Below are 27,569 nucleotides of genomic sequence, written 5' to 3'. Positions count from 1 at the left end.
CTGGGGAAGAAAAGCATCCAGGGAGAGCTCAGAGCCCCTGCCAGGGCCTGAAGGGGCTCCAGGAGAGCTGGAGAGGGACTGGGGGCAAGGGATGGAGGGACAGGACACAGGGAATGGCTTCCACTGCCAGAGGGCAGGGATGGATGGGAGATTGGGAATTGGGAATTCTTGGCTATGAGGATGATGAGGCCCTGGCACAGGGTACCCAGAGAAGCTGTGGCTGCCCCTGGATCCCTGCAAGTGTTCCAGGCCAGGTTGGACAGAGCTTGGAGCAGCCTGGAATAGCGGAAGGTGTTCCTGCCCATGGCAGAGGGTGAAATTAAACGACCTTTAAGGTTCCTTCCAACCCAGAACCATTCTGGGATTCTATGTCATCAACTGTGCTGCACTTAAATCCTCTCCAGAGGTGTCCAAGCCCAGCCCTTACGCTGTACCTTTTGTGCCACGTCTGCTTGTGCACGCTGAGTGTCTCCTGCTGCCTGTGGATGCTGCCGGCACAGGCAGAACTGGGGGAGCAGGGCCTGGCTGCCCCCACCCCAGGGCAGGATCCGGGTGGTGATTTCTCACCCAAGTGTTCCCATGCACTCACACACGTCCTGCTTGTGCTTGGTCCCCTGGCCATGGCCCCTTTGTGGGTGGGTGCCCACAGGGGTGCTGGGTGCCCTGGACGAGCCAGGTGCCCTGCCCTGGGGTGGACATCCCCAGGGTGTGGGTGCCTACAAGTGTATCCAGTGCCCTCAGGTTTGGATACTCCAGGTGTGAGTGCCCCAATGATCCCAGTGCTCTGGCAGGAATAACCTGGATGTCGGAGCATCCTGTCTGCTGAGCCCCCATCCATACCCCCATGAATGCCCACCGTCGGTGGTGCCCCCGGGTTTGGATGCCCCGCACGATCCCAGTGCCCTGGCAGGGCTAACCTGGATGTTGGATCCTCCTCTCTGTGCGAACCCCCACCAATACCCCGCGGGTGGGTACTCAGCACCCACCGGGGTGTCGCTGGCCCGCCCGGCCGCGCTCACCCCGCGCAGCGCTGCCCGGGGCCGGCCCCGCGGGTGCCGTGGGCGGGTGCCCGGCGGGCCGGGCCGTGCCGGGCCGTGCCGCGGTGCCGCGCCGAGCGGCGGGCGGGGATGCTGCTGCTGCTGCCGCCGCCGGCTCCCCCGCCCGCCCCGCGCCGCCGCCGCAGCCCCGCCAGACGCAGCGCGGCTCGGAGCGCGCACAGAGCCTCCCGCACCGCCGCCATGGCCCGGAACCGCCGGGACAGGAGCAGCTGGGGTAGGGCGGCGGCGGCAGAACCGGGGGGGAGCGGGGGGAACGCGGACAATGCCGGGCCTGAGGCGGCCGCGGGCCGCGCCGGGGCGGGGCTGCGGCGGGAGGACGCGGGCGGGGGGCTCGGCCGGCCCGGGCGGGGCGGGCGCTGCCCGGTGCCGAGGGGACACACGGGTGTCTGGGACCCCTCCGCGCTATCCCTGAGGGGCCGGGGGTCCGCCCGTTCCCCGCCAGAGGGAGGGGAATCGGGGGTGCGGGATGGGGCGCCCCTCGTTCCGGGGCCTCCTGAGGGGAGGTGTCCCCGGCTCGGGCTGGTCACCGCCCTCACCTTGGCTGCAGCGAGACCCCCTGATTCACCTGGGGCCAGACAGCCCCGGCAGCTCCCTGGGGAGCCTTGGGGCTGCCCCGGCTCTCCTCCGGCTTGCCCTGACACCCCTTACGCTGGCCCTGCTGTCCCCTCAGCCCCTGAGAGGGGGACGTCACCTCAGCCACCGCCCCACCTCGGAGCAGGGATCCCGCTCACGCCACCTCACCGGGAGCGGGGATCCCGCTCACCCCACCCTCCACAAGGCCGCCCCTGGCTTGTCACCCCTCCAGAGGGTTTTCCCCGTTCGGGGAAGCTGTAGGGTTTAGTTGTCGAGTCACCCTCCAGCCAGGGCCCGTTTTAACCCCATCCCCTCACGGCCCCCGGTCCCGGAGGAGCCCTGCGGGGAGCGGAGCGGGGTGACGGGGAGGAAGTTCTGTGGTGTCTTCCTGCAAGGCTTCGCTTCCCTCCAGAGGATCCTCCGGCAGCGGCCGCTTCCCACTGGAGCCCAGGCTGCTCCCACAGGTGGGCTGCACCCAGCGAGGGGCTCCTCCAGCTCCAGCCTGCCTGTGATCTATCGCTTCACCCACTGCCACTGGGAACAGTTTCCCGCTGTTCCGTAGGAAATCAGGTTTTATCCAGCCATTTCCCGTTATTTGAGCAGAGTAATTTGCCGTTTCCTCGGGAGTCGTAATTCCGTGTGAGCTCACTCGCGGGTGCCGGCGGTATCCCGGCTCTTCAGGCAGAGCGGGTGAGCTGAGCTGCGATGTTTAGATACACAAATTACATTGTAATTTGTGTAGATGAGCGTAGGATTTCCCATGGCAATGATTAACAGGAGGCATGCCGGAGGAAGCGCTGGGATAACGGAGTGTCTGAGCCGGTGATGGGCTTTTTGGGATAGAGCAGGGAGAATATGGGCAAAGCTCATTTGATCGGTGCCGTGTGTGGCTGTGACTTAATGAAGGTCCTCGGGTAAACCGGAGGGAAAACTTGCCAGGGAATGTGGTGCCATTCTCAGCTTTGTCTGGCGGAGCGTGTGACAGACGTGTCAGCCCTGACTCCGTGCGTGTTGGGAATTGCACACACGTCCACACGTCGGGGCCTTCCCTGCACATCCTGAGAGCAGGAGGAGGGAATGCAAATGATGCCGGGTGGAAGAGGAGAAAGCCTCGTCCTGGGAAACACAGCCTGGGTCCAGCAGGGGAGTTGGGCACATCCCTCAGCCTGTGCTGCTCAGCCCTGTTCCTGGGAAATGTGATGTGTCACTGATGGGATGAACTCTTCCTCAGCTTCTCTGCGAGAATCTGGAAGCGTCCATGGATCCAAGTGGATCTCTGTGGGATCAGCTGCCTTCTGCTGCCACCCATCCACAGCTCAGAATCACTCCCTGTGTCCCATAGATGTTCACCTATTCCTAGAGGATTTCCTGGCTCTTTGCCAGGCTGGTTGGTGATGCGAGTAAGAAATTAAGAGAGTGAAATGCTTTCGTTTTTTATTAGGAAAGAAAAAGAAAGAGCTGCCTTTAATAAATTTATTTACTCTATTTATACAACAAAACCTCATTGCCTTGAAAGCTGTGTTTACATCCAGTGACTGCAGCATTGTGTGGTGACATCAGTCCGTGGGGTGACTATTCCACTGCTACATTTTTCAGCTGGCAAAGGAGGAGGCTCGGGCTTTTCCTGAAACTAAGGCAGAAAGGAGAAAGTCCTTGCTTTGTTCTAAAAATGGGCTTATGGGTCATTAAAAATATTAACGCTATTTTGAAACAGATCAAACTTTGCCCTAGTTACTCAGGCCTGGAAACAGGCAGCTGCTTACCGTAACCCTCCTTTGTTTCACAAAAATAATTTGCTTTTTGAAAGCTCACAGAGCAAATTAGGGTGAGTATATGGGATTGCCCCTGGTCATAGCTGGGTGGCTGTCACATCCCCGGGAGCTCATGTAGGGGTGTGTGATGCATCCAGAGCAGGATTTAGCCTTGGGCTAAAGGTCAGCATAAGGTTATGCCTCATTTAAGGCTCTTCCTGAATGTGCCAAGCGGTGCATAGACCTCACAACTGCTGCCAGTTGAATGGTTGAGGCAGCTGCAGGTGAAAAAAAAAAATCACAAATAATTTCTTGCTGTGAGTAGTGGACCCTGCTTTTCCCAAAATAAGGATTGTTAGTCCAAGTGCTGCTTAGCATGGTGAAGTCCACCCAGCTTATGGAGGTTTGTAATAGATTACACTGATTTTTGTCTGAAATTCTTTGTGCTTGGCACTTGCAGATGTTCAGGAGCCTGGTCCCTCTGATCCAGAGTGAGATCCCTGCTCCCAGTCTGTCCTTTTAACAGCACAGACTGGAACAAATCGTGTGAAGTCTCATGTTTCCCATCATGGCCAATTTTGTGTTGTAATTGGAATGACCCACCTATCAAGAACTCAGTTTTAAAGCCATAAAAGGGATTACAGAGGTTATAGATGCTTCTTGGTGAGGGTTTTCAAGCTGGACAGGGGATTTAGGAGAGCTCCTAAAGGGAGCCAGGAAAAGCCAAGAACTATTTTGAGAAGGGACTCCTCTCCAGTACAGGCCAGGGATCATCACTGCCACATCTTAGGCTGCACACAATGGGTTAAACTGAGAAGAAAACTGTGATTTGGGTAGGTTGTTTTTCATTTTAACCATGTTAACATCCTTTCTGTTTGTTGTTTGATTTCTGCCCTTTTATGATGGATTTTCAGTTCCCACTTCCTGGCATTTCTTTGTGACTCTGAATGCTGGGAACCTGACAAGTGAAAGCTGAGATGTTTCAGACAGAGGGGCCTTTACACAAAAAGCAAGAAATATTCACAATCAAATGACTGGCTTGTAAAAGAGAAAAGAAAATAAACTGCTGGGACTTGAAAGAAGAGACAAGTCAACATTGCAAGCTGAATGTGATTATAGAATCATGGAATGGACAGGGACACTTTCCAGTAGATCAGGTTGCTCCAAGTCCCATCCAACCTGGCCTGGAACACTTCCAGGGATCCAGGGGCAGCCACAGCTTCTCTGGGCACCCTGTGCCAGGGCCTGCCCACCCTCCCAGCCAGGAATTCCCAATTCCCAATCTCCCATCCGTCCCTGCCCTCTGGCAGTGGGAGCCATTCCCTGTGTCTGTCACTTCATGTCCTTATCCAAAGTCACTCTCCCGTGGTTGTTGTGCAGGCAGCAGCATTGTACAGGGAATTGGAAGAGCTGGGATCCACCAGATGAGCAGGAGCAAGAGCAGCCTGACTTTTTGGGGAAAAACCAGGATGGCCTGAGCCTGCCTTGGAGTGTTGCCCTTGTCCTGCCTCGTGTCGTGTCCGTGCCATGAGTGTCCCTGGCCTTGGCTGCCTCCCTGATTAATGGAGGTGGGAAGCAGCATGTGGCGTTGCTTGTGTCTTGCTGCATTTTCCCTGCTGAGCCCATGGGTGACAAACAGCACACTTAAATATTGTTTAGGGCCTGGGTGATGTTCAGAGGCAGCAGGCTTTATATCAGCTCCCCTGGACCACTGACTGGAACCTTCCCCAGCGGGGGAAGGAGGCTGGGGCAGGTATTGTCATGCTCTGCGAGGCACACGGCGTCCCACGGATCACTTCTGAAAGTTGCTTCACTCTAGAGAGCCCCCAGCTCCTCTGCTCCTGCCAGAAACGCTCCCATTTGCCATCAGTTCAGGAAAAATGAAGTGTTACAGCAGGAAAATAACTGAACACAGATCTCCCGAATTGGGGGGAGGCTCTGGAGAAGGGGCTGAGTTCTGCCAAGCCCATAAAGGATATTTAAAGCACTTTATATACATAAGCATTTTATGCAGAGTGTAATTGCCTTTCATGTTACATCCTAAAATTTCATGGCATGTTTACCAAACTTTATTTTCAGACAATTTTAGCAGCAAAAGGGTAAAAATAATTTCATGTCAGAAGAAACTGAATCCAGTACTGGTGGTGGAGATGAAGGAAAGCTATTGCTGACAGAACAGATGAAAGACCATGCAGAAAATGTGTGTGGGAAGGAAGTGGGAGTTGGGGAGATGTATCCCTGGAAGTGTCCAAGGCCAGGCTGGATGGGGCTTGGAGCAACCTGGGATAGAGGGAGGTGTCCCTGTCCTGGACAGGGTGGGGAATGAGATGTTCTTTAAGTTCCCTTCCAACCCAAACCATTCTGGGATTCTGTGTTGCCCTGGAGCGTGGCTTGGCTTAAATGTGGGAAAGGGAGCAGGCTCAGGGGTTGCACCTGACAGACAGACAATGGCTTTTTGCTGGTGCTTTTCCAGCAGTGGTCTCACTGTGGGAGGTGTCCACCTTGCCTCTGACTCAGCCATTCCTGCTGTGTGAGCTGTCATGGGCACAGACACGTAACTTTGACCTCAAACTTTGTGAAAAAATTCTACAAAACCCCCTCTGATTTGCTTCGTTCCCAAGGTAGTTGCCTGCCTGTGTCTCCAAAGCTCAGCCTGGGAATCTGACAGCAGTAGGAGCTGCTCTTGCTTCAGAGCCAGCTAAGCACTGGAGCTTCATGTAGTAGGTGTTGTAATTAAGAATTTCACATTGTACTTTGCCATTTGAGATGTTGTAAGAGGCAAGTTTGGGGGCCAGTTATCATCCAGTCTCTTGCTCCTGTCAGCAGTGGGAAGGTCCCAAACCACTCCTGCTATCAGCAGAATCATTCATCCCCTTTTTCCCTCTGCCAAAGGGAGAAGGGGCTGAGCTGGCCATGCTGGAGCTGAAGCTGCAGCCAGCTGGGTGACTCAGGGCTGGCAGGAAGAAGATGCACGCCACATCTCCACTGCTCCAAAAAAAGCAAAGGGTGAGGATGAAGCCTGGCAGCAGCAGCCACCCTGCTCAGCTCCCTGCTCCAGCCATCCCGGGGTGCAGAGTGGGGTCCCTGCCAGAATGTGGGAGTGCAGATTGGGTTGGCAGAGGTGTTAACACAGCTCTGAGCTGAGCTCCAGGAGTTTGCCCTGGCTTTGGAGAGGACAGCTTGGGATCCCAAAGGGAGTCTGCCACGTGTGGCCTTTTGCAGAATCACAGAGTCATTTAGGCTGGAAAGGACCTCTGAGATCATCAAGTCCCAAATACCACCTTGTTAACCACACCGTGGCTCTGAGTGCCACATCCAGACTTTCCTCAAGCACCTCCAGAGGTGGTCCCTCCACCACGTCCCTGAACAGTCCATTTCTATTTATCTGCCATTCTTGATTGTTGAATGACAGGGCTCCTTTTTCTTGACCTGTTTCTGATGCCCTGCAGCTCCAGGGTTGTCACTGATCCGTCATTTCCACAGATTCGTGGCAGTTGTGATTACATCCAGTCTGAGGAGGTGCAGATGATTTCCTAGTTGGGCACTGTAAGTTCTGGCTCTGCCTTCCCCTTCCTTGCTGCATTTCCCAGATCAGCAGCCCCAGGTGTCAGGGATAGCAGAGCAAGAGAGCCTGGCAGAGGTACACGTGTCACTTAGCAGGTCCCAGTGGTTCTGGTTAGTGGATGGGCAGCATTTGGTGCTTCCCCTGCTTGGATCTGGAGTCCTCTGGTTCTGTGGAGATGTCAAAAATCCCAGCAGAGGTGTGAGGAGAGTAGAGGGAAGGTTGTGTCTGTGAGACCAGCTGTGCCCTGGGTGCAGGAGATGCATGGAGAGACACTTATTTACAAGACCAGGTAGTACCAGGATAAGGGGAATGGCTTCCCACTGCTACAGGGCAGGGTTAGATGGGATATTGGGAAAAAAACCTTCCCTGTGAGGGTGGGGAGGCGCTGGCACAGGGTGCCCAGAGAAGCTGTGGTTGCCCCTGCATGCCTGGAAATATCCAAGGCCAGGTTGGAGCAGGCTTGGGACAGCCTGGGGTAGTGGAAGGTGTTATTTATGTAAGGGTTGAAACTGGATGAGCATTAAGATCCCTTCCAACCCGGTCTGGGATTCTGTGACACAGCAAGAGGTGGTGAATGTGTGTGTGTGGTTAAACCCAGCTTGGGAGGGTGCAGTGCAGGCAGGACTGCAGAGCAGGGGTGGCTGTAAGAAAGGGCTCTGCCCATCCAGGCTTCCCTGCCCACCCTCTGGAAGGCCCTGTCTCCCAGGAGCACCTCTGTCTAGACACCTTCTGGCAGCCCCTGCTGAGGGAATTTGCCAGCTCTCAGCTGGAAAGGGCAGGTTCAGCTCTCCGGGGTGCATCCTTTGTGCAAAACCAGGGCGGGTCATTGCTGGACAACGCCCTGCTCTGACTCTCAGTGCACATGCATCGCTTCCACGCTTCATTCCCCATTTTCCCCTTGGCTGGCTGGATCAGGTGCTGAGCTCTGTCTGGAGAGGAGGAGAGGATTCCTGCCCCTCCCAGCCTCCTCAGAGCCCTGCTGATCATCGCTGGCAGAGGGAGTTCAGCACAGCCACAGAGGGCAGGACTCGTGTGCCAGCAGCAGCCAGGCTGAACGTGCCCGGTGCACGGGAGATGCCTGGGGAGGGATGGCTGTGTTCCCCAGAGCTGCTGTGGAGGGCAGATAAGCTCCCTGCAAGCTGCAGCTCTCTGGACAGCGTCCAGAGGGATGGGGGCTGACTGCAAGCTCTGTTCAGGGCTTGGCTCATGCTGCTGTTGGTGGCAGTGTGATCTGTTTGGGATGGAAACTCCAGACAGGACCCACACAGATATCACTGCTGCTCCAACTGATCCCCTGGGAGCTGCTGATAAGCAGCCTGACACAGTGATACAGGCTACTCTGTTCCAAGGAAATAACGGCAAGTTCAAGCTTCCCATCAGACCTCGATTTTCTCTCGCTGGTTTGTTTTCCATGCAGTAACTTGGTGTGAATGCCCTCGGAATGGCAGCGCTGCCTGGCATTGGTGTTTTTGTGTGTGTGACATCTGAGCTGGGGTTGTTTTGCTTGGAGAAGAGAAAGCTCCAGAGGGACCTCACTGTGGCCTTCCAGTACTTGGAAGTGGTTTATAAAAAAAGAAAGTTACTTTGTACATGGACAGATAGTGATAGGGGAAATGAACTTAAACTAAAAAAGAAGAAATTAGATTAAATATGAAAAAAAATTCTTCCCTGTGAGAGTGGTGAGACCCTGGCAAAGGTTGCTCAGAGAAGCCCCTGGATCCCTGGAAGTGTCCAAGGCCAGGTTGGACAGGGTTTGGAGTACCCTGGGTGGAAGGTGTCCCTGCCCATGGCAGGGGGGTGGAACAAGATGGTTTTTGAGGTCCTTTCTAACCCAAACTATTTTGGGATTGTGATTTCAGTGGGGGAATTGGAGCCCAGGCTGTAGCCCCTGCTTTCCACAGGCAGTGCTTGGATAGCTGAGACTCCTGGGATCTGAGAGAGCCTGAGAGCAGGGCTGGCAAATTGGCTTCCTCAGGCTCTGGTCAGGCAGTGTTTGCACAGATGATGGGACGTGGCTGTGTTTCCTTCTCTGCAATGAAATGCATTTATTATTGTGCAGGCTCACTTGAGGACGAGGCCGATTCCTTAGTGGGACTCTGGGATGCAGTCAGCATTTCTGTGACCTGTTCTTCCATGGCGAAGGGAGAACAGGCTTCAGCAAGCACTCACCAAACATTGCATAATTAGTGGCGTGTAATTAACTCCTACAGAAGAATAAATTAAGTAAATTACATTAGCCATGTCTGTCAGTCTACACATAGGCACAATGTGAAATATGCTGTCTCAATTTAATTAATTTAGTCCAAAGCAAGTCTTAGACCAGTTAAAGAATTCTTTTCTTTTTTTATGCTGTCTGACAGTCCAGTAAGTACAAACGCAAATCCCGCTCTCCTTCCCCTTCCCACTTGGAATCGCCATATGGAAAAGAGACGTGGCTTCCACCCCGCTCCAGAGCCATGGAAATGAGCTGTTATGAAATGGGGAAAAGGAGCTGGAGCCTGACAATTTCTGAATGAGCAGCTGGAGAATTGACGTAATTGCAGGGCGCCGGAGAGAGCTGAGAGAAAGGAGGAGTCAGCTCAGAAAAGGAGTGAAAACAAGAGTGTGTTTAGGAGAGCTGAGCTCTCCTTCCTTTCCTTTTTGGCTGCGTGAGTTTTTGCCACTGCCAGGTACAGCTTCCTTCAAGGCAAATAATTCATTTATGGCCAGAAAGACCAGTTTAAATCAGTGATTTCTAGTAGTGTGCAGCCATTTTATAAAATAATCCCTGGCTCTGCAGTGTGGCAGATAATCTAATAAACAGAACCTGGAAGTTTCATCACATGGAAATATGAATATAAATATGAAAAAGATAGTTTTGCCTGCAGATGGCCTATGTGAAAGAAGCAGATAGGGATGACATTAGTTCAGAGACCTGCTTAATATAATCCCTCTTTCCTGCTGTCTCCAAGGAACTGGGGAATCAATGCATCCTGCTCGTAGTGCTTTGTGTTGTGCAGTCAGCCTGGTTTTCCTGGCGTTCAGGTGATGGAAACAAGGATGTCCCCTAGGAGAGCATGGCCACTTCTGTGTCTGGAGACATTCTCCCAAAATCTGTTAAAAGAATTACTCTCCTTCAGACTATGATGGTTTGAAGGGACAAAACAATCCCTCCTCCTCTGCACTGGTTGTTGGTTCAGCTGCTGGAAAGAGCACAGGCAGAGGAAGATGTGGAAGATCCCATCCAAGACCAGGAGAGGGGATCTGGTACCAGGGGTCCCATGGCAGGGGACTCTCCTCAGCCCCTGTCCCAGGGCTTGGATCTTGGCCAGGACTGGGAGGTCCATTCAGTTCTCTGATCCAGGGGCATCCGAGGATTTGTGCCCATCTTGGTACCCATTGCTAGTGCAGGATAGGTAAAACATAAATCATGGAATCCCAGAGCAGTTTGGGTTGGAAGGGACCTCAAAGTTCATCCAGTCCCACCCCTGCTGTGGGCAGGGACACCTTCCACCATCCCAGGGTGCTCCAAGCCTTGTCCATTGTGGCCTTGGGCACTTCCAGGGATCCAGGGGCAGCCACAGCTCCTCTGGGCACCCTGGGACAGGGCCTGCCCACCCTCCCAGCCAGGAATTCCCAATTCCCAATCTCCCATCCAGCCCTGCCCTCTGGCAGTGGGAGCCATTCCCTGTGTCCTGTCCCTCCAGCCCTTGTCCCCAGTCCCTCTCCAGCTCTCCTGGAGCCCCTCCAGGCCCTGCCAGGGGCTCTGAGCTCTCCCTGGAGCCTTCTCCTCTCCAGGGGAACATTCCCAGCTCTACCAGTCTGGCTCCAGAGCAGAGGGGCTCCAGCCAAAGTGCTGGTCCCACTTCCCTCTGTCTCTGTGCCTGGAGGTGGGATTTGTCTGGTCTGGGAAGGTGGCACAGCTGTTGCACCCTAATGGCTGAGTTAGAGTCATAAATATTTGAATTTAATTTGATTTACAAATCTTTTCCTGCCCCCGCCGTGACTCACATCCTATCCAAGGATCTCTCCACTGTCCTTTCTGTGCAGCTGGAAGAAGAAAATAGAAATAGGACTTGGATTAGCTGAGCAAGGCTTTGGGAAACACCACAAGACTGGAGGCATTTCCTATCCTTTATATGGCCCTTGCAGCTTGGCAGAGCTTACAAAGAGCTCTGTGGGCCTTTGGCACCTGGCTGTCCTTACCTGCTGGGGGTGCCTCAGTGCTGGAAAAGGTGTTTGGTGTGTGCCTGCTCTCAGACACCCTCATCTGGCAATGTGTGCCTGGATCCTGACTCTGTGGATTTGAAATGGGAAGGATTTTTCCTTTCCTGGAGGCCCCTAAGCAGTGACAGAGGGCAGGGGCTGGTGCTCGGAGGGGTTTTAGTGCTGCAGTCTGGTGGAGAATCTCGTTTTTCACAGCATTTGGGACTTTTGTTTAGCTAGAAAACCTCCAAGCAATGGAAAGAAAAGATCTTTGTCTTTCAGCTGTGAGCAAAGAAAGCTCATAGTATATGTCCAAGAGCCACCAGAAATCCCCTGGCAACCAGGCTTAATGATCCTGGTACTTCCTTACGGGATCTTAGGAAATCACAAAAGTGCTGCTGTTATTTAAAATATGGAGTTACTGCTGGAGGCTTCTTTATAGAGAGGCCCGGAATGGGCAAATCCTATTCTTCTTGATATTTATAACTTCACTTTTTAGCATGTGCACACACAGTCCTTGTGCTTTGAAACAGCTCAAAACTGGGTCCCCAAGGTCAGGGGCTGAAACAGAGACTGAGGAGGTTTAGCCTGAGGCAGAACTTGGGGAAGTTACAGCCCGAGCCAGCAAACTGGGAAGTTTTTGTTGGAATGTGGGGGGAACTTTCCATCTCACGCTCCTTTCCCTGCTGGCAAGGAGGTTTCGCGTGGCTGGAGGTGAGCTGGCTGGCACATTAATCACCTTCTGCATCTTTTCCCTCTGCTGGAAAGTTTGGAAAGACCAGGAAAGGAAAATTACTGGAGCCGGCCTGTTCTTCCCAAATCCCAGGGCTGCTGGTCTTAAAATGCATCCAGGCCCTGTGAGACTCTCCTGTGGGATCCCTCCAGAGCAGCAGCTCCACAGGGAACTTTGCCATTTCCAAGTGGGAAAGGGGGCAGTGCTTGTGCTTTGTGTGTGCTTTCCACCTGGGAGCAGAGAAGTGGCTTTTATCAGGATGGGCTTGTGTCTGCATGGCCTGATTCCTGCTGGGAGTGTCCTGGGGGATGCTGATGATGAGGCTTGATGGCAGGAACAGCAGATTACACTTGCAGCATCAGCTCAGGCTGCAGCTGGAGCAGGAATTTATTGCTACAGGAACAGCAGTGGCACAGGATACACAAAGGCAGCATCTTTTGATAGAGATATGAGATCCTTGGACACCTCAGCTGGAGAGCTGCTTCTGGTTTTGAGCCAGCCTTCAGGAAGGACCTGGTGGGCAGTGTCCAGAGGAGAGCAGATCCCAGTTAATGTGGTAGAGGGGACGATGAGAAGGCTTGGGCTTCACTTTTCCAGCTGAGAAAGGGCCAAGGGAGGTGGTATGGCAGGCAGTGTTCATGCAGGAATTTGCAGGGATCTCCTTTCCGCGTAGGATAAAATCTAACTGATGCATTTTGCCAAGGGTGACTGCAGCAGGGAATGCTCTGCCTGTGTGGAGCACAGATGACCCCAAAGAAGCAAGGAGTCTCCTTTGGGGTGTCTGAGGGCAGGTGCAGCAGATCTGCTCTGGGTGATGCCGTTTTGGGGTGGATATTTGAGGTTTTGGATCTCTCACTGCCCTGTCCAGCCCCGCTGTCTCTGACTCCTCTCTGTGCAGGGAAAGGCACCAAACCCCTCTGGTTTTCCCTGTTCTCACAGGTAGTTTTGCAGACAGGACGTACGAGTGGAGCTCCGAGGAGGAGGAGTCCGTGAGGAAGGCGGGGCCAGTGCAGGTCCTCATTGTCAAAGATGATCACTCCTTCGAGCTGGACGAAGCCGCCCTGAACCGCATCCTCCTCTCCGAGGCTGTCAGAGACAAGGAGGTCGTGGCTGTGTCCGTGGCTGGAGCTTTTAGGAAAGGAAAGTCATTCCTGATGGACTTCATGCTGCGCTACATGTACAACAAGGTAAGGCTGCAGCTCAGGGGGCCCCTCCCAGGGCGTGGTGTCCTCCTTGCTCCCGTGTGCTGCTCCGGGGTGAGCTGGGCAGGACTTGGTGCTTTAGGAATGCTCAAGCCTCTCCTGAGTGCAGGCTTCACAAAATAAAACAGAGCAGATGCTTCCCCAGGCAGAAGCTTCTGGTGGACTCTTGACTTTGGAGCAGGAATGTTCACATCTGCTGCCCTGAATCACAGAATTATTTAGGCTGGAAAATCCCTCTAAGGTCATTGAATCCAGCTGCTAACCCAGCATCACCTTATTCACCACAAAACCATATCCTCAGATGTCATATCCGTGTCTTTTGAACACTTCCATGGATGGGGACTCCACCACTGCCCAGGGCAGCCTGTTCCAATGTATCACCACCCTTCCAGTGAAAACAATTTCCTAATATCCAACCCAAACCTGCCCTGGTGTAACTTCAGATTGTTTCCTCTTTTCCTGCTGCTTGTTCTCCGGGAGCAGAGCCCGATTCCCACCTGGCTGTCCCCTCCTGTCAGGAGCTGTGCAGAGCCTCAAGGTTCCCCCTGAGCCTCCTTTTCTCCAGGCTGAGCCCCTTCCCAGCTCCCTCAGCCTCTCCTGGTGCTCCAGACCCTTCCCCAGCTGTTCCCTTCTCTGGACACGCTTCAGTCCCTCCATGTCTTTGTTGTGAGGAGCCCAAAACTGATCCCAGGATTGGAGGTGCCTGGACAGTAAAAGGAAGGAAAGACCTCCCTTATGGGGTTCTTAACCTCTTGCTCTTTTTGACACCTCCAGCAACTCCTTCTGTTCCTCCCTGCAGGAAGCAGTGGACTGGGTTGGGGATTACAACGAGCCTCTGACTGGTTTCTCCTGGAGGGGCGGCTCCGAGCGGGAGACGACCGGGATTCAGATATGGAGCGAGGTTTTCCTGGTGGACAAGCCCGATGGCACCAAGGTGTGTGTGTGTCCCTGTTCCTCTTCCAGCTTTTGAGACTCTCCTGCCTTGTCTTGGGTGGCTGTGCAAGTTTGGGGGAGGTTTTTAATACCGTGTCTCTATTTTAGAACGGATGGATTTAACAAAGTGAGATGATGTGATGTCCAAGTGTCCCTGATGTGTTCTCTAAGTGTCCTTCAACTCTGGGCATCCCAGAGTTTATTTCTGTACTATTCCTAGAAATCTTGAATCTCATATCTTTACAAACTACTTCTCTTCCCTAGAGCAGAAGTTTCAAAGTGGAGTTTCTTCATTCAGAGTTGTCACAGTGGATTTGGAGCATCCTGCAAATTCAGCTGATAGCCAGGAATATTTGTATTTATCTGCACTTCAATGCAGAGCCTGGCACCCAAGTGACACTGAGTCATTCAGGCTGTGATTCCTAACACTGCCTGAGTGTGTTTGGGTTGGAGAGGTGCAATTTGTGTTTGGTTTCTGGTGGCAGAGCCTCCTCTGCACTGCCAGCAGATGTCTGAGGAACAGAGCAGGTCCCTCACTGCCTTGCAGAGCGTTAATTTTGCTGCCTGCTGGAGCCACCCTGCTGTCAGGAGTGGCTGGGGATGAGCTTTTCCTTGTCCCCCACCAGTGCAGAGGCTGAGGCAGAGGCAGTGAGACCCCAGCACGGTGCCTGAGCTGCCATCCCCCGTGGCACACGAGGGTGGCAGTGGTGACAGGAGCTCTGTGCCCCGCAGGTCGCGGTGCTGCTGATGGACACGCAAGGCACCTTCGACAGCCAGTCCACCCTGAGGGACTCTGCCACCGTGTTTGCCCTCAGCACCATGATCAGCTCCATCCAGGTAAGAAACCTCTGGGCTGGAGGAGGTCAGTCCCCAGGAATTACAGAGCCTGTCAGGGCTTCCCTTCCTACCACTTGAATGTGGGACCTTGCCCGTGTCCCCATGGGGATGTTGTAAGCTTTAGCCACACCAATCATGTGTTAACCCCAAGGACAGGCTGTTCTCAGTGATCTGAAGTTGATTTTTTGTTTAAATGCAGGTTTATAACTTGTCCCAGAATGTGCAGGAGGATGATCTGCAGCACTTGCAGGTAAGAGGAGCTTTGGGGTAACCTAACTGTGGCTGTTTACAAGGGCCTGGAGTGACAGGACCACAGGAATGGCTCCCACTCCTGGAGGGCAGGGTTAGATGGAATATTAAGAAGGAATTTCTGCCTGTAAGGCCCTGGCATAGGTTTCCCAGAGAGGCTGTGGCTGCCTCATCCCTGGAAGTGTCCAAGGCCAGCTTGGATGAGGGTTGAAGCAACCTTGGATAGGGAAAGGTGTCCCTGTCCATGGCAGGGGTGGGATTTCAGGTCCCTCCCAACCCAAACCATCCTGGGATTTGATTCTGTGACTGAATTGTCAGCCTGGATGTTGCCATCTGCTGCTGGCTCAGTACAGGTGACCCTCTAAGGGTGATTCCAGCCCTAACTGTTGGAGACAAGCAGCTAATGGGATTTTTTGTGGCACAGGTGTCCTGCCCATTTCCTGGAATTACCTCCTGCTTTCTCTTCTGTTCAGCTCATTGATTGATTGATTAATTAGGTAGGTTTTTCCAGGAGCTTAAGGAAAGGAAAGAAAAGCAAAAGTCCAGCTGAAAAAAATCAGCATTTGAAGACTTCTGAATTATCTCAGTCCATACATATTATTAACAATAACACTTCTTTAACACTGAATTTATTCAGTGTAGCTCTGATCTTTCCGTTTGGATTTCAAGCCATGACTGTTTAACAAGTTGACCCATTTTTAGGCATCTGTGAAACACATTATTGTGCCTTCAGTTAGAAATTAGAGTGCAGAGAGACTGGAGAGTCTTCAAATCTTGCTGCTAGGCTGATTTTAGAGTCTTTGCACAGCAGGGGTTTGCAGGGAAAGCGCTTACTCCTGAATTCATTTCCGCTCCTTCCTGGAGTGTTTAGAGGGAGCAGGGCTCCAGCAGCCCCCTGGAGCACGAGAGGTTTCTGGCTGGTATGAAACCAGCAGCAAGCAGCTGATCTGAGCCATTTTCCACAGATTTGGCAGCCAAAAGCTCCAGGCTGGGATCCCTCACATGAGAGCTCAGCAGGGTGATGGTTCCCTGACAGCTCCCTGTGCCTCTGGGATGAGAGCTGGGAGCCCAGAGCTGCTTTGTGTCCAGCTCTGCACATGGTGCTGGTTGTCCCCACTCATAAATGTCCCTTATGCTTCAGAGAATTGTAGAATTCCCTCCAGGGACCTATGGAGATTGTGGAATCCAGCTCCTGGCCCTGCTCAGACCCCCCAGCAATCCCACCCTGGGCATCCCTGGAGCGCTGTCCAAACCCTCCTAGAGCTCTGGCAGGTTTGGGAATGTCACCATTCCCTGGGCAGTGCCAGCACCCTCTGGGGGAAGAACCTTTCCCTGAGATCCAGCCTGACCCTCCCTGGCACAGCTCCAGCCATTCCCTGGGTGCTGTCCCTGTCCCAGGGCGCAGAGCTCGGTGCTGGTGCCCGTGTCCCACAGTGCCAAACCGTGCTGTTCTTTCCTTCTTGCAGCTTTTCACCGAGTACGGCCGGCTGGCCATGGAGGAGACCTTCCAGAAGCCTTTCCAGGTGAGTGCAGGGATCGCGGCCGCGGGTTTGTCCCGGAGCCCGCTGGCTTCACCACGAGGTGTCACTGCAGTTTGCAGCCCGGGAGGAGATGGGGCTGCCTGGGGATCGGCTCGGCTGCTCCGAGGAAGAAGGGCTTTGTGCTTCCTTGCTTCCAAATACATCCAACATCCCTCTTTTTTCCTCTCTCAACCCTTGCCATCCCAACAAGCTCTGCCCTGTCCTGCCAGGCTTGGAAAGCAGCTGGCTTTGCAGCAGGTTTGTCACTCTCTGTAGTCAGGAGCTCTGCCCAGCCTTTGTTCTGAGAGGTTTGAACTCACCTGCCCTGGAAATCCCTCCCTGCTCCTGGCAAATGAAAGGATAAGGATTAGCAGAGCTGTGGGAAAACCCAGTGTAAGTGGGGTTTTAACTTCAAGTAAGGGACATCTGTTCGTCCTTCTGCTCCCCAACCTGGGAAAAGCTGGTGTTAAAAAAAGGGAGAGCATTGGGCATCCACAGTAGGTGAGCTTGGTTCCTGTTTTTAAAGACACAGGAGTGTTGGATTAGGTTGGATGAGGGTTTGTGAACTTCCTAAAGGAAAAACCAGCAGAGAACAAAGCATGCTGTAAAAATCCAAAGAGTAATTGCGAATGAGTTACAGCTATTTTACATTTGCTTTCCCACATAGAAAGAGAATTTGTTGTCCTGGGAGGACTAAGGGGTTTAAAACGTGTGTGTGGCCAGGAAATGGAAATAGAATTAAAAGCTTAAAAATACAACAAATGGACAATTTGAGATTTTTAAGGTGTGTTGGATTCTGCCGTGGGCTGGTGACTGATAAATTGTAAAACTACAAATATTTATAGTAAAAATACATGACAGGCAAGAGCTTGAAGAACATTGTAACATGGTACAGCAAAAAGCCAGACGTTAAATAAATATTCCTGCTCCTTATTTTAAAACTGTGGGGATAATGTAGCCAAATATTCCAGTGAAACTGAGATACTTCCTACTCCATCAGTGAAAAAGAGGCTGTGAGGGGGAACTTAAACATGCTTAAATCATTAGGGCTGGATAATGGGCTCTGATTGTCCCAAACACTGTAATTGCTGTTGAGTCACAGTTTGTGGATGGTGAGTCTTGTCAAACAATCCCATTATCAAGTTTTGAAAGACCACGAGTTGGGTTGATAAAGGTAACTCTTGCCATGATCCATCGCTTTCTGTCAGCCTTATCTCTCCAGGATGCTGATTAAAAGCAAATGAAGTCAGCATTGTCTGGTTTAATCCATTGTTAATGGATTAAAAACTCATTAACTGTTAGATGCCAGAGCTCGCTGAACTAATTGTAACAGGGAATCATCATCTTTCAGAAGTGTTTCCTTGGGATTCCCCCAGGCTCTCTCTGATTCAAAGTCATCTTCATTAATGATCAGGGGAAATTATCAAAGGATGCTGGGAGCCCTTGTGGGTGTGACAAATGTGGCAGAAGGGTCAGTGGTGCTGTGGCCAGGTGAGAAATGATCTCCTGTCCACATCCAGCGTGGGCTGGTTCCTGCAGAATGTGTTTTTAAATGTGAGAGTGTTGATTAGAAAGCAGGAGAAGCGAGGGTGGGGAGGCTCTGGCAGAGTTTTCTGAGAAGCTGTGGCTTCCCCATCCCTGGAAGCCAGGTTGGACAGGGCTTGGAGCAGCCTGGGACAGTGGGAGGTGTCCCTGTCCATGGCAGGGGTGGCACTGGATGGGATTTAAGGTCCCTTCCAATCCAAACCATCCTGGGATTCTCCAAGTGTGATGGTGAATAAACTGCAGTGGCACTGATGCTGCTGGGAGGGAAGTGAGACTTTTCCCTTTGTCCTTCTCCCAATTTCCCTTTGTCTCCCTCCTCTCCTCACTCTGAGGAGCCCTCACCAGAGGCTGGCCCTGAACATGGGGCCTTCACAAAGGCAGTAAACACAGCCTCCCTGGAACAATTCTATTTCAGAAAAAAAACCCTAATTCCCGATTCAAGGCGTGCATGATGTGTTTGTGGAAAAGTCCTAAACATGGCCATGTCTCTTCAGCATCTCGTGGTGTTTGAGAACAGCATGTCCTGAACCAGCTCACTGGGTGCACTCACTGTGGCTTCTCCTGCAGTTCAAAAAGGCCAGCTCACTGTTCTCTCCTTTTTTATTTTTTTAAACTTTTCCTGATGTTTTATGAAAGAGAAATAGCAGGAATATTTCCCCTCCCTCCATTGGATTTTTGTTCTAAACATAGATAAATTGTAGGGAAATTCCAATGAAATGTGTTCCACTTGCTGATCTGCTTATCCATGTGCATGAGAGGAACCCTGGCACCTCTGCCAGACCCTCCTGGGCTTTGGCATTGAGGACCTCCCCCTCCAAACCCTTTATTTCCTACATGGAATGTTGGTCCCTTGTACAGATGAGGCAGTGGAGACCTGATTTTTTTCTGAAAACTTTTTTTTATTTTTAAAGATTCAAAGTTGACCGTTCTGGTATTTATTTATTTATTGCCCAGGAACTTTGAATGCCTCAATAAAGATTACCAAAGCCAATGATTTCTTATTCACCCTCATTCCTCTGCATCTGCTTCTCATTAAAAGTCTGTCTGGAAGGCTGCCCAGTGAAAAAGGCAGAAAAAATGAGCCTGTAGAATTCCCATAGGATGGAACTAAATGTGGCTGGAGTTAGGGAGCTTGCTGCCTTTTGTCCTGGTTAGCAACAATCTCTTGTCTTGGGCACTTCAGATGATTGATGTTGTTCTCCCAGCCTGGGACTCAAACTGGTGCAGCAATTTGGGGGGTGCTCCCCCTTTTCCTGGTGGGACAGTGGAGTGGTCTCAATCCCTGCACACAGGGACCTCTAATTTCCACCAGGAAAGGTGGGAGATGCTGCTGGAGCTGGGGAAAGACCCAGGGAAATGAAATGAAGGTGAGGGTGCAGAGGGTGTTCAGCCTGTGGGCTCTGAGCAGCAGGGAAGCACTGACCCCACTCTTTTGTGTTTTCCAGTCCCTTATATTCCTTGTGCGTGACTGGAGCTTCCCTTATGAGTTTTCCTATGGATCTGATGGTGGTGCAAGATTTTTGGAGAAGAGGCTGAAGGTATGTTTGGCCTGCTCTTGGTTCTTGAGCAGCCTTGGCTACTGGAAGTGTCCCTGTGGAACTGGATGATCTTTAAGGTCCTTTCCAGCCCCCTCCTCTCTGTGATTCCATGATTTTCCCGTTGAGCCTCAGCACTGGGTATCAGGTGTGAGCTGCAGGGCTGGTTATGGTCACACTCAGTGCCTTAAAATCCCAGAGGAGGCATTAGGGGAGGGTGAATTTCCTTGCCATGTTCAGGCTCCTGGCCCAGCCCAGCTCCCTGGGACTCTGGAGAGTGGGCAGCAATGGGAGTCAGCAGATTCCCAAGAGATTGGGATTGATGCTTTGGTAATTAGGGAGTTGTACAATAAAAATGATGGGCAAGGGCTGTTTGGGATCAGTCAGGAGATGCATGGGTGATCTGGTAGTGGAGAGACCTAATTAAATGTGAGACAAGGAATGCCCCAGTGGGAAATCCCAAATGTTTTTGTATTCCAGTCATCCATGGACTTGTGCATTTTGCAGCTGATAATAACATGCTGCAGGGCATGTGGTCAGAGATACTCCAGTTCCTTCTCTTTGTCCTCATGCCTATGGAATCCTCTGTGCTCCTTTCCCCCACTGTAAACAGCCACAGTGTGGAGTATCCTGTGCTCCTGCCAGCTTTATCCCAGTGTTCCTGGCAGAAGGAAACTCACTGACCCCAAACTGGGGGAAGCAGATGGGCAGCACCGAGCTGTTCTCTCTGGTGACCACTGACAGAACCTGAGGGAACAGCTGGAACAGCAGGGGAGGTTTAGGTTGGATTTCAGGAAAGGTTCTTCCCCCAGAGGGTGCTGGCACTGCCCAGGCTCCCCAGGGAATGGTGACATTCCCAAACCTGCCAGAGCTCCAGGAGGGTTTGGACAGCGCTGCCAGGGATGCCCAGGGTGGGATTGCTGGGGGTCTGTGCAGGGCCAGGATTGGGATTCCACGATCCCTGAGGATCCCTCAGCTCAGGGAATTCTGTGCTTCGTTGTCTCCACAGGTGTCAGGCAACCAGCACGAGGAGCTGCAGAATGTCAGGAAGCACATCCATTCCTGCTTCACCAAAATCTCCTGCTTCCTCCTACCTCACCCCGGCCTCAAGGTTGCCACCAACCCCAATTTCGATGGAAAACTGAAAGGTACAAAGGCAAAGCTCTGGTTTCTACCCTGATTCTTTAGAAGCCCTGGCAGACTGTCCTGCTTGTTCCTGAAACCCCCATAAGTATTTTCCATGAAAAAACTTGTGGGACAGGAGTTGGATCCTCTTCCCAGTGACGTTCACACCCCCATGTGCTTCTTCCCCGTGCAGCAGACAGATGTGGAGGGAGAAGAGGTGTGGGAGGCTGGCAAGGCGTGAGAGCTGCTGGCAGTACCCAGGACACTGACAGGAAAACTGGGAAGGGCAGGGATGAGACTGGATGTTTATGGACGTGGTGTTAACCTGCAGTAAATTCCTGTCCTCACCTGCACAGGCAGAGCCTGCTCGCTGCAAGGCTGCTGCTTGTGGTGGGTGAAAGGCTGTTCCACAAGCTCTCAGAACGTTATTTCACTTTGAAAAGCTTTCCAGGGAATATTTAATCTGACTCACTTATCTGATCAGTGGTTTCCCTACAGGCCAGGCTTGGTTCAGCAGGTTAAAAAAGGGAGAAGGAGAAAAGAGAAAAGAGCTGTGGTGAGATTCTCCACCCTGGAAGGAGCCACGTGCTGGGGATATTTTTAGATGTTTGTTGTGAACTCCTCACCAGCGTAGCTGGTTCCAGGCTGCTGCATTCTTAGCAATAAAGTGGACCATTAGCTACTTAAAATAAATCAGCAGGCAAAGATGTGAGTCTTCTGGTTTTGTCTGGCTCAGACTTGTTCTCCTGGCAAACTCCATGCTAAGCAGGAGGGACAGCGAGGCAGCAGGAGGGAGGTGTGCTGTGGAAACTGAGCTGATCCCTGGAGCTCCCCCTTAATCTCAGGTGCTGAGGAGCATGGAACAAGTGCTGTGTGCAGACAGGACCTGTCAGCAGCTTCTTGTCACAATTTTCACGATTTTCTTTTTGCCTCAGAGCTGTACTCAGCTTTTTGTGCTCTGATGGAAGAAAATCCCTCCCCTGATGGAAGGGGGATCTTCCCTGCTTTCTGTACCTTCTGAATTCCTGGCTGTTGCATTATTTTTTTCTGCCTTCAGTCCTATCCAGTTTAATTTAATAGAAACACCAGAAATCCCACCCTGAGCATCCCTGAGAGCTTTGTCCAGCTCCTCCTGGAGCTCTGGGCAGCCTTGGGGCCGTGCCCATTCCCTGTGGAGCCTGTTCCTTCCACCCTCTGGGGGAAGAACCTTCCCTGGCAGGGGATTGGAACATGATGAGCTTTAATGTCCCTTCAACCCAAACCATTCTGGGACTCTGTGATGCCTCTTTTTCTTTTATTTTTCCAGAAATAGACGATGAGTTCATCAAGAACCTGAAGATTTTGATTCCTTGGCTTCTTAGTCCTGAGAACCTGGACGTTAAGGAGATCAATGGAAACCATATCACCTGCCGAGGCCTTGTGGAGTATTTTAAGGTGTTTATTTAGAGAAAGTGGCTTTATTCCTCTGTGTAATTTTGCTGTACCTAAAGGGGAAAGCAGCAGCAGCACTGACAGCCCTGACTCACTGCAGCACAGGGCAAGCACCTCATGGCCGTGTGTTTGACCACACAGCAACCCCAAAAGTGGGAGGAGCTGTTTTCCTTCCCTGGAGAATTGAGGGCTAGAGGGGGATAAGCTGAGGGCTGTATTCCAGTTGCCTTTGGAAAAAGCTTATTTTTGTTGTCATGGCTACTGGGACATTTCCATGCGAGACGTTGGTGAGTAATTGTCACCACCTACTCTGCAGGGCTACCTTGGCTCCTGCTCCTTCAGGGAAGGACAGAGGTAGGTGCAGATCCTCTGGGAGGGATACTGGGAGTGAGGAGGAGGAGGAGGGAAAGCCTCCAGGGCTGACCCAGTCCAAGGAGTGGCATTTTCTGACCAAAGCCACCTTGTGCTGGCACATCCTCCTCTCCCCTGCGTCTGAACCCTGTCTGGAGCTGGGTGGGGGTGGCTGCTGTTGCTCCTGCGTGCTGCATTCCACATGATTTCCCTTTTCCCCGTGCTTTTCCAGGCCTACATAAAGATCTACCAAGGGGAGGAGTTGCCACACCCCAAGTCGATGCTGCAGGTACGTTTTGAGTGGGAGCTGTGGGAGTTCCTGCACTGGAATTGCCAGGAATTCCTAGGAATTGGCAGAGGTGTGCAGCACAGTGGCTCTGCTGGGACTTTATTCCAAATGCCTCAGTGTGAGCACCCAAGGAGCAGCACTTGGGGAAGTGTTTGGCATCAGGAGCCTGATGTGGCTGAGGAATCCCACCTGGGAGGGACTGTGGGGAATTTCTGGCTGCACACAGCACCAGCCAGCTCGGCTGGAATGGTTCCCTGCAGGTGAATGACATCCTTGGGGCCACACAGGGAGGGGACACGTGGGAAGTGGCTGCTGGAGCCAGCCAGCCTTGCTGGAGGTTGCAGCTGGAGCTGTTTACTTGTGGCTGAGCCTTTTATCTCTTTCCTTGCTGGTTCCCACAGCTGAAGCCAAAGTTTTCGTAGCTCTGGCTTGGAGGGTAGGAATCCTCTCTTCATGCAAGAGATGTGTAAATATGGGATGAGCTGATTTGGAGGCTGGGAGAGCCCCTTGGCTAATTCTGGGTGTCACACACATGTCCTGCCTGTGTCCACGTGTGGCCCTGCACTTGCACAGCTTAACCCCGTCCTTCTGCACCTAAATTTTGTGCCCCTTTTGCCCTCACAGGCCACAGCAGAAGCCAACAATTTAGCAGCAGTTGCCACTGCCAAAGACACCTACAGCAAGAGGATGGAAGAGGTGGGTGGTGCTGAGCGTGTCCCTTCCTGCCCCTTCCTGTCCCTTCTTGTCTCCTGGCTCTCCTGTCACACATTCATGGAATCCCTGCCATGGTTTGGGTGGGAAGGGACCTTAAAGCTCATCCTGTTCCATCCCAGGCTGCTCCAAGCCCTGTCCAGCCTGGCCTTGGACACTGCCAGGGATCCAGGGGCAGCCACAGCTGCTCTGGGCACCCTGTGCCAGGGCCTGCCCACCCTCCCAGCCAGGAATTCCTTCCCAAACCCTAACCCCTAATCCCTAACCCTAATTTCAGATTTCCCTGTGTTAGGAGTGATGTTTCAGGGATGATTTCACTGTATCAGGAGTGATTTCACCACGTCAGGAGTGATTTCCCTGCATCAGGAATGATTTCCCTATGTCAGCAGTGCCATTTCAGGGATGATTTCCCTGTTTCAGCAGTGATTTCCTTGTTTCAGGAGGGATGTTTCAGGATTGATTTCTGTGTATAAGGAGTGACATTTCAAGGATGATTTCTCTGTGTCAGGAGTGCCATTTCAGGGTGATTTCCCTGTTTCAGGAGTGATTTCCCTGCGTCAGGAATGATTTCCCTTTGTCAGGAGTGACATTTCTGGGATGATTTCCCTGTTTCAGCAGTGATTTCCTTGTTTCAGGAGGGATGTTTCAGGATTGATTTCTGTGTATAAGGAGTGCCATTTCAGGGTGATTTCCCTGTTTCAGGAGTGATTTCCCTGCGTCAGGAATGATTTCCCTGTGTCAGGAGTGATTTTTTTTTGTGTCAGGGGTGATTTCCCTGTGTCAGAAGTGATGTTTCACTCAGGAGTGATTTCCATGTAAAAGGAGTGATGTTTTCAGGATGATTTCCCTGTGTTGGGAGTGACATTTCTGGGATGATTTCCCTGTTTCAGGAATGATTTCCCTGAGTCAGGACTGATTTCCCTGTGTCAGCAGTGCCATTTTAGGGGTGATTTCCCCGTTTCAGGAGTGATTTTACTGTGTCAGCAGTGATGTTTCATTCAGGAGTGATTTCCACGTAAAAGGAGTAACATTTCCAGGGATTATTTCCCTGCATCAGGGGTGATTTCCCTGTGTCAGCAGTGACATTTCAGGAGTGATTTCACTGTTTTAGGAGTGATGTTTCAGGAGTGATTTCCCTGTGTTAGCAGTGATGTTCCAGGGATGATTTCCCTTCCTCAGGGATGATTCCCCCATGCCAGCAGTGCCATTCCAGGGATGATTCCCCTTTGTCAGGAATGATTTCCCTGTGCCAGCAGTGACACTCCAGGGATGATTTCCGTTTGTCAGGAATGATTTCCCTGTGATAACAGTGACACTCCAGGGATGATTTCCCTTTGTCAGGGATGATTTCCCTGTGCCAGCAGTGACATTTCAGGAGTGATTTCACTGTTTTAGGAGTGATGTTTCAGGAGTGATTTCCCTGTGTCAGCAGTGACATTTCAGACATGATTCCCCTGTGATAGCAGTGACACTCCAGGGATGATTCCCCTGTGTCAGCAGTGCCATTCCAGGGATAATATCCCTTTGTCAGGAATGATTTCCCTGTGCCAGCAGTGCCACTCCAGGGATGATATCCCTTTGCCACAGATGATTCCCTGTGCCAGCTGTGACACTCCAGGGATGATTCCCCTTTGTCAGGAATGATTTCCCTGTGCCAGCAGGGACACTCCAGGGATGATTCCCCTGTGTCAGGGATGCTTCCCCCGTGCCAGCAGTGCCACTCCAGGGATGATATCCCTTTGCCATAGATGATTCCCTGTGCCAGCAGTGACACTCCAGGGATGATATCCCTTTGCCATAGATGATTCCCTGTGCCAGCAGTGACACTCCAGGGATGATTTCCCTTTGCCATAGGTGATTCCCTGTGCCAGCAGGGACACTCCAGGGATGATTCCCCTGTGTCAGGGATGCTTCCCCCGTGCCAGCAGTGACACTCCAGGGATGATTTCCCTTTGTCACAGATGATTCCCCTGTGCCAGCAATGCCACTCCAGGGATGATTTCCCTTTGTCACAGATGATTCCCCTGTGCCAGCAGTGACACTCCAGGGATGATTTCCCTTTGCCACAGATGATTCCCTGTGCCAGCAGTGACACTCCAGGGATGATTCCCCTGTATCAGGGATGCTTCCCCCGTGCCAGCAGTGTCACTCCAGCAGTGCTGTCCCCGTGTCCCCCCAGGTGTGCGGAGGGGACAAACCCTTCCTGGCCCCCAGCGACCTGCAGGCCAAGCACGCGGAGCTGCGGGACGAGGCCGTGCGGCTCTTCCGCGGCGTCAAGAAGATGGGAGGGGAGGAGTTCAGCCGGCGCTACCTGCAGCAGCTGGAGGCCGAGATCGACGAGCTCTACATCCAGTACATCAAGCACAACGACAGCAAGAACATCTTCCACGCCGCCCGCACGCCGGCCACGCTCTTCGTCGTCATCTTCATCACCTACGTGCTGGCCGGCGTCACCGGCTTCATTGGCTTGGACATCATAGCCAGCCTGTGCAACATGATTCTGGGCTTGACACTTATCACACTCTGTACCTGGGCTTATATCAGATACTCTGGGGAGTACAGAGAACTGGGAGCTGTAATAGACCAAGTGGCTGCAGCCTTGTGGGACCAGGTAGGATAAAGAGCTTTTGGTTTCGAAGCGGCGCGCACAGAGCGCTCTGCCTGCACCCTGCTGGGGTTTTTTTTGAGCATTGAGTTTCCTGGGGGTTTTCCTCCCCCTTTGAGATGGTTTTGGTTTTTAGGGTTGTTAGAGCCAGCTGCTTGTGCTGTCATCAGTGCAGGGACACCTTTGCGGTGTTAATTGAAGCTTTAATCCATCCCTTAGACCTTCCACACGGGGAGAGGAGGGGCAGAGGAGTTGTTTGCAGATCAGGCTGTGGTAAGGGGGAGCTCACGGGGCTGCCCTGTGGCTGCAGCACAGGCAGGGTGAGCAAGGCTGGAGCTGTGTCCCTGAGCCTCCAGTTCTGTCCAGTGTGGAAAACAAGCTGTGTAGATCCGAGAAAACTCCCAGCCAGCTCTTCTGTTCTGCCTTTTCCTTGTCTTACCCATCAGCAGATGGGAGTTTGTGGAGCTTTGTGGGAATGGGCAGCTCAGCCAGGGATGCCCTGGGGGGGACCCTGGTGTGTGTGTGCCTGCTGTGTGCGTGGCTGTGGCTGTTCAAGAGGAGCTGCCATTGCTCTCCCCTGGTTCAGGGCAGAGTTTTTGGCTCTCCCAGCTCTGCCAGAGGTCGAGGCCAGCTCTTGGCTCTGCCTGTTTCGGCACCAGACCCTGATTTCTCACTGCAGAAAGGGGAAGGCCCAGCCCACACAGACTCCCCCTGACCCCTGCACCCACCCAGGGGTGCAGTCCCTGTGCCCAGAGAGCCAAAAGGGCTGCAGTGCCCTCCTGCTCTTCCCACAGCAGAGCTGCACGAGCTCATCCCTCAGGAGCCATCCCAGCTCTGATTTCTGGCAGGAAGGGCCCTTCTCCTTCCCTGCTTCTCCTCCACCAGCGAGGTTTTCATGGAGAGCAAGCCCATTTCCCTGCTTCCCTGTGCTGCTGCAGCTGCACATGCAGCTCTGGGGGAAATAAAGGCAGCATTTACTGATGTTCCTTCAGCCCAGAGCTGAGCAGTGGTGCTGCTCTGCAGAGAGGTGTCCCGGGTGGGTTCATCCCTGTCCCCAGCACCTGGGCAGCCCCAGGAAAGCCCCTGCAGTGGCTCCTTGCCCAGGGACATTCCCCAGGAGCCTTTGGGATGTGCTGGAATGTTTAGGCCCATCCCAGTGGGAGTTCAGCAAGGACAGGACACAGCAGTGGGAGGCCAGAGGTGCTGCCCACTTGCACCGTGTCCAGCTGGGGAAAACAAAGAGGGTAAAGGGCTTGGAGCCGTTCCTGCCTTCCACAGGCCCCCGTGGCTTTCCAAGCAGAGGGAAGGTTCTCCCAGGAAGCAGCTGTGGCACAGGGGAGGAGCTGGGCTGGGTGGCTCTGCCCACCACGA

The 27,569-nt window shown here is 52.6% G+C and overlaps 1 protein-coding gene across 1 annotated transcript in view; it reads left to right on the top strand.

Moving 5' to 3' along the window:
- Positions 1-833: 833 nt before the first annotated feature.
- ATL1 (atlastin GTPase 1) overlaps positions 834-27,569 on the top strand; it is a 32,121-nt gene continuing 5,385 nt past the window's right edge. The window contains exons 1-12 of the mRNA XM_063399724.1: positions 834-1,272; positions 12,805-13,052; positions 13,867-14,001; positions 14,733-14,837; positions 15,037-15,087; positions 16,553-16,609; positions 19,597-19,689; positions 20,696-20,834; positions 22,118-22,245; positions 22,826-22,882; positions 23,507-23,578; positions 25,773-26,204. Coding sequence (XP_063255794.1) covers positions 849-1,272; positions 12,805-13,052; positions 13,867-14,001; positions 14,733-14,837; positions 15,037-15,087; positions 16,553-16,609; positions 19,597-19,689; positions 20,696-20,834; positions 22,118-22,245; positions 22,826-22,882; positions 23,507-23,578; positions 25,773-26,204 — 1,941 coding nt within the window. The 5' untranslated portion in view covers positions 834-848. The remainder of the gene's footprint in view (positions 1,273-12,804; positions 13,053-13,866; positions 14,002-14,732; positions 14,838-15,036; positions 15,088-16,552; positions 16,610-19,596; positions 19,690-20,695; positions 20,835-22,117; positions 22,246-22,825; positions 22,883-23,506; positions 23,579-25,772; positions 26,205-27,569) is intronic.

This window comes from Prinia subflava, chromosome 5 (genome assembly GCF_021018805.1).
Source record: "Prinia subflava isolate CZ2003 ecotype Zambia chromosome 5, Cam_Psub_1.2, whole genome shotgun sequence".
NCBI lineage: Eukaryota > Metazoa > Chordata > Aves > Passeriformes > Cisticolidae > Prinia > Prinia subflava.
The sequence above is the reverse complement of the archived record's forward strand: the minus strand, read 5'-3'. Positions and strand labels throughout refer to the sequence as shown.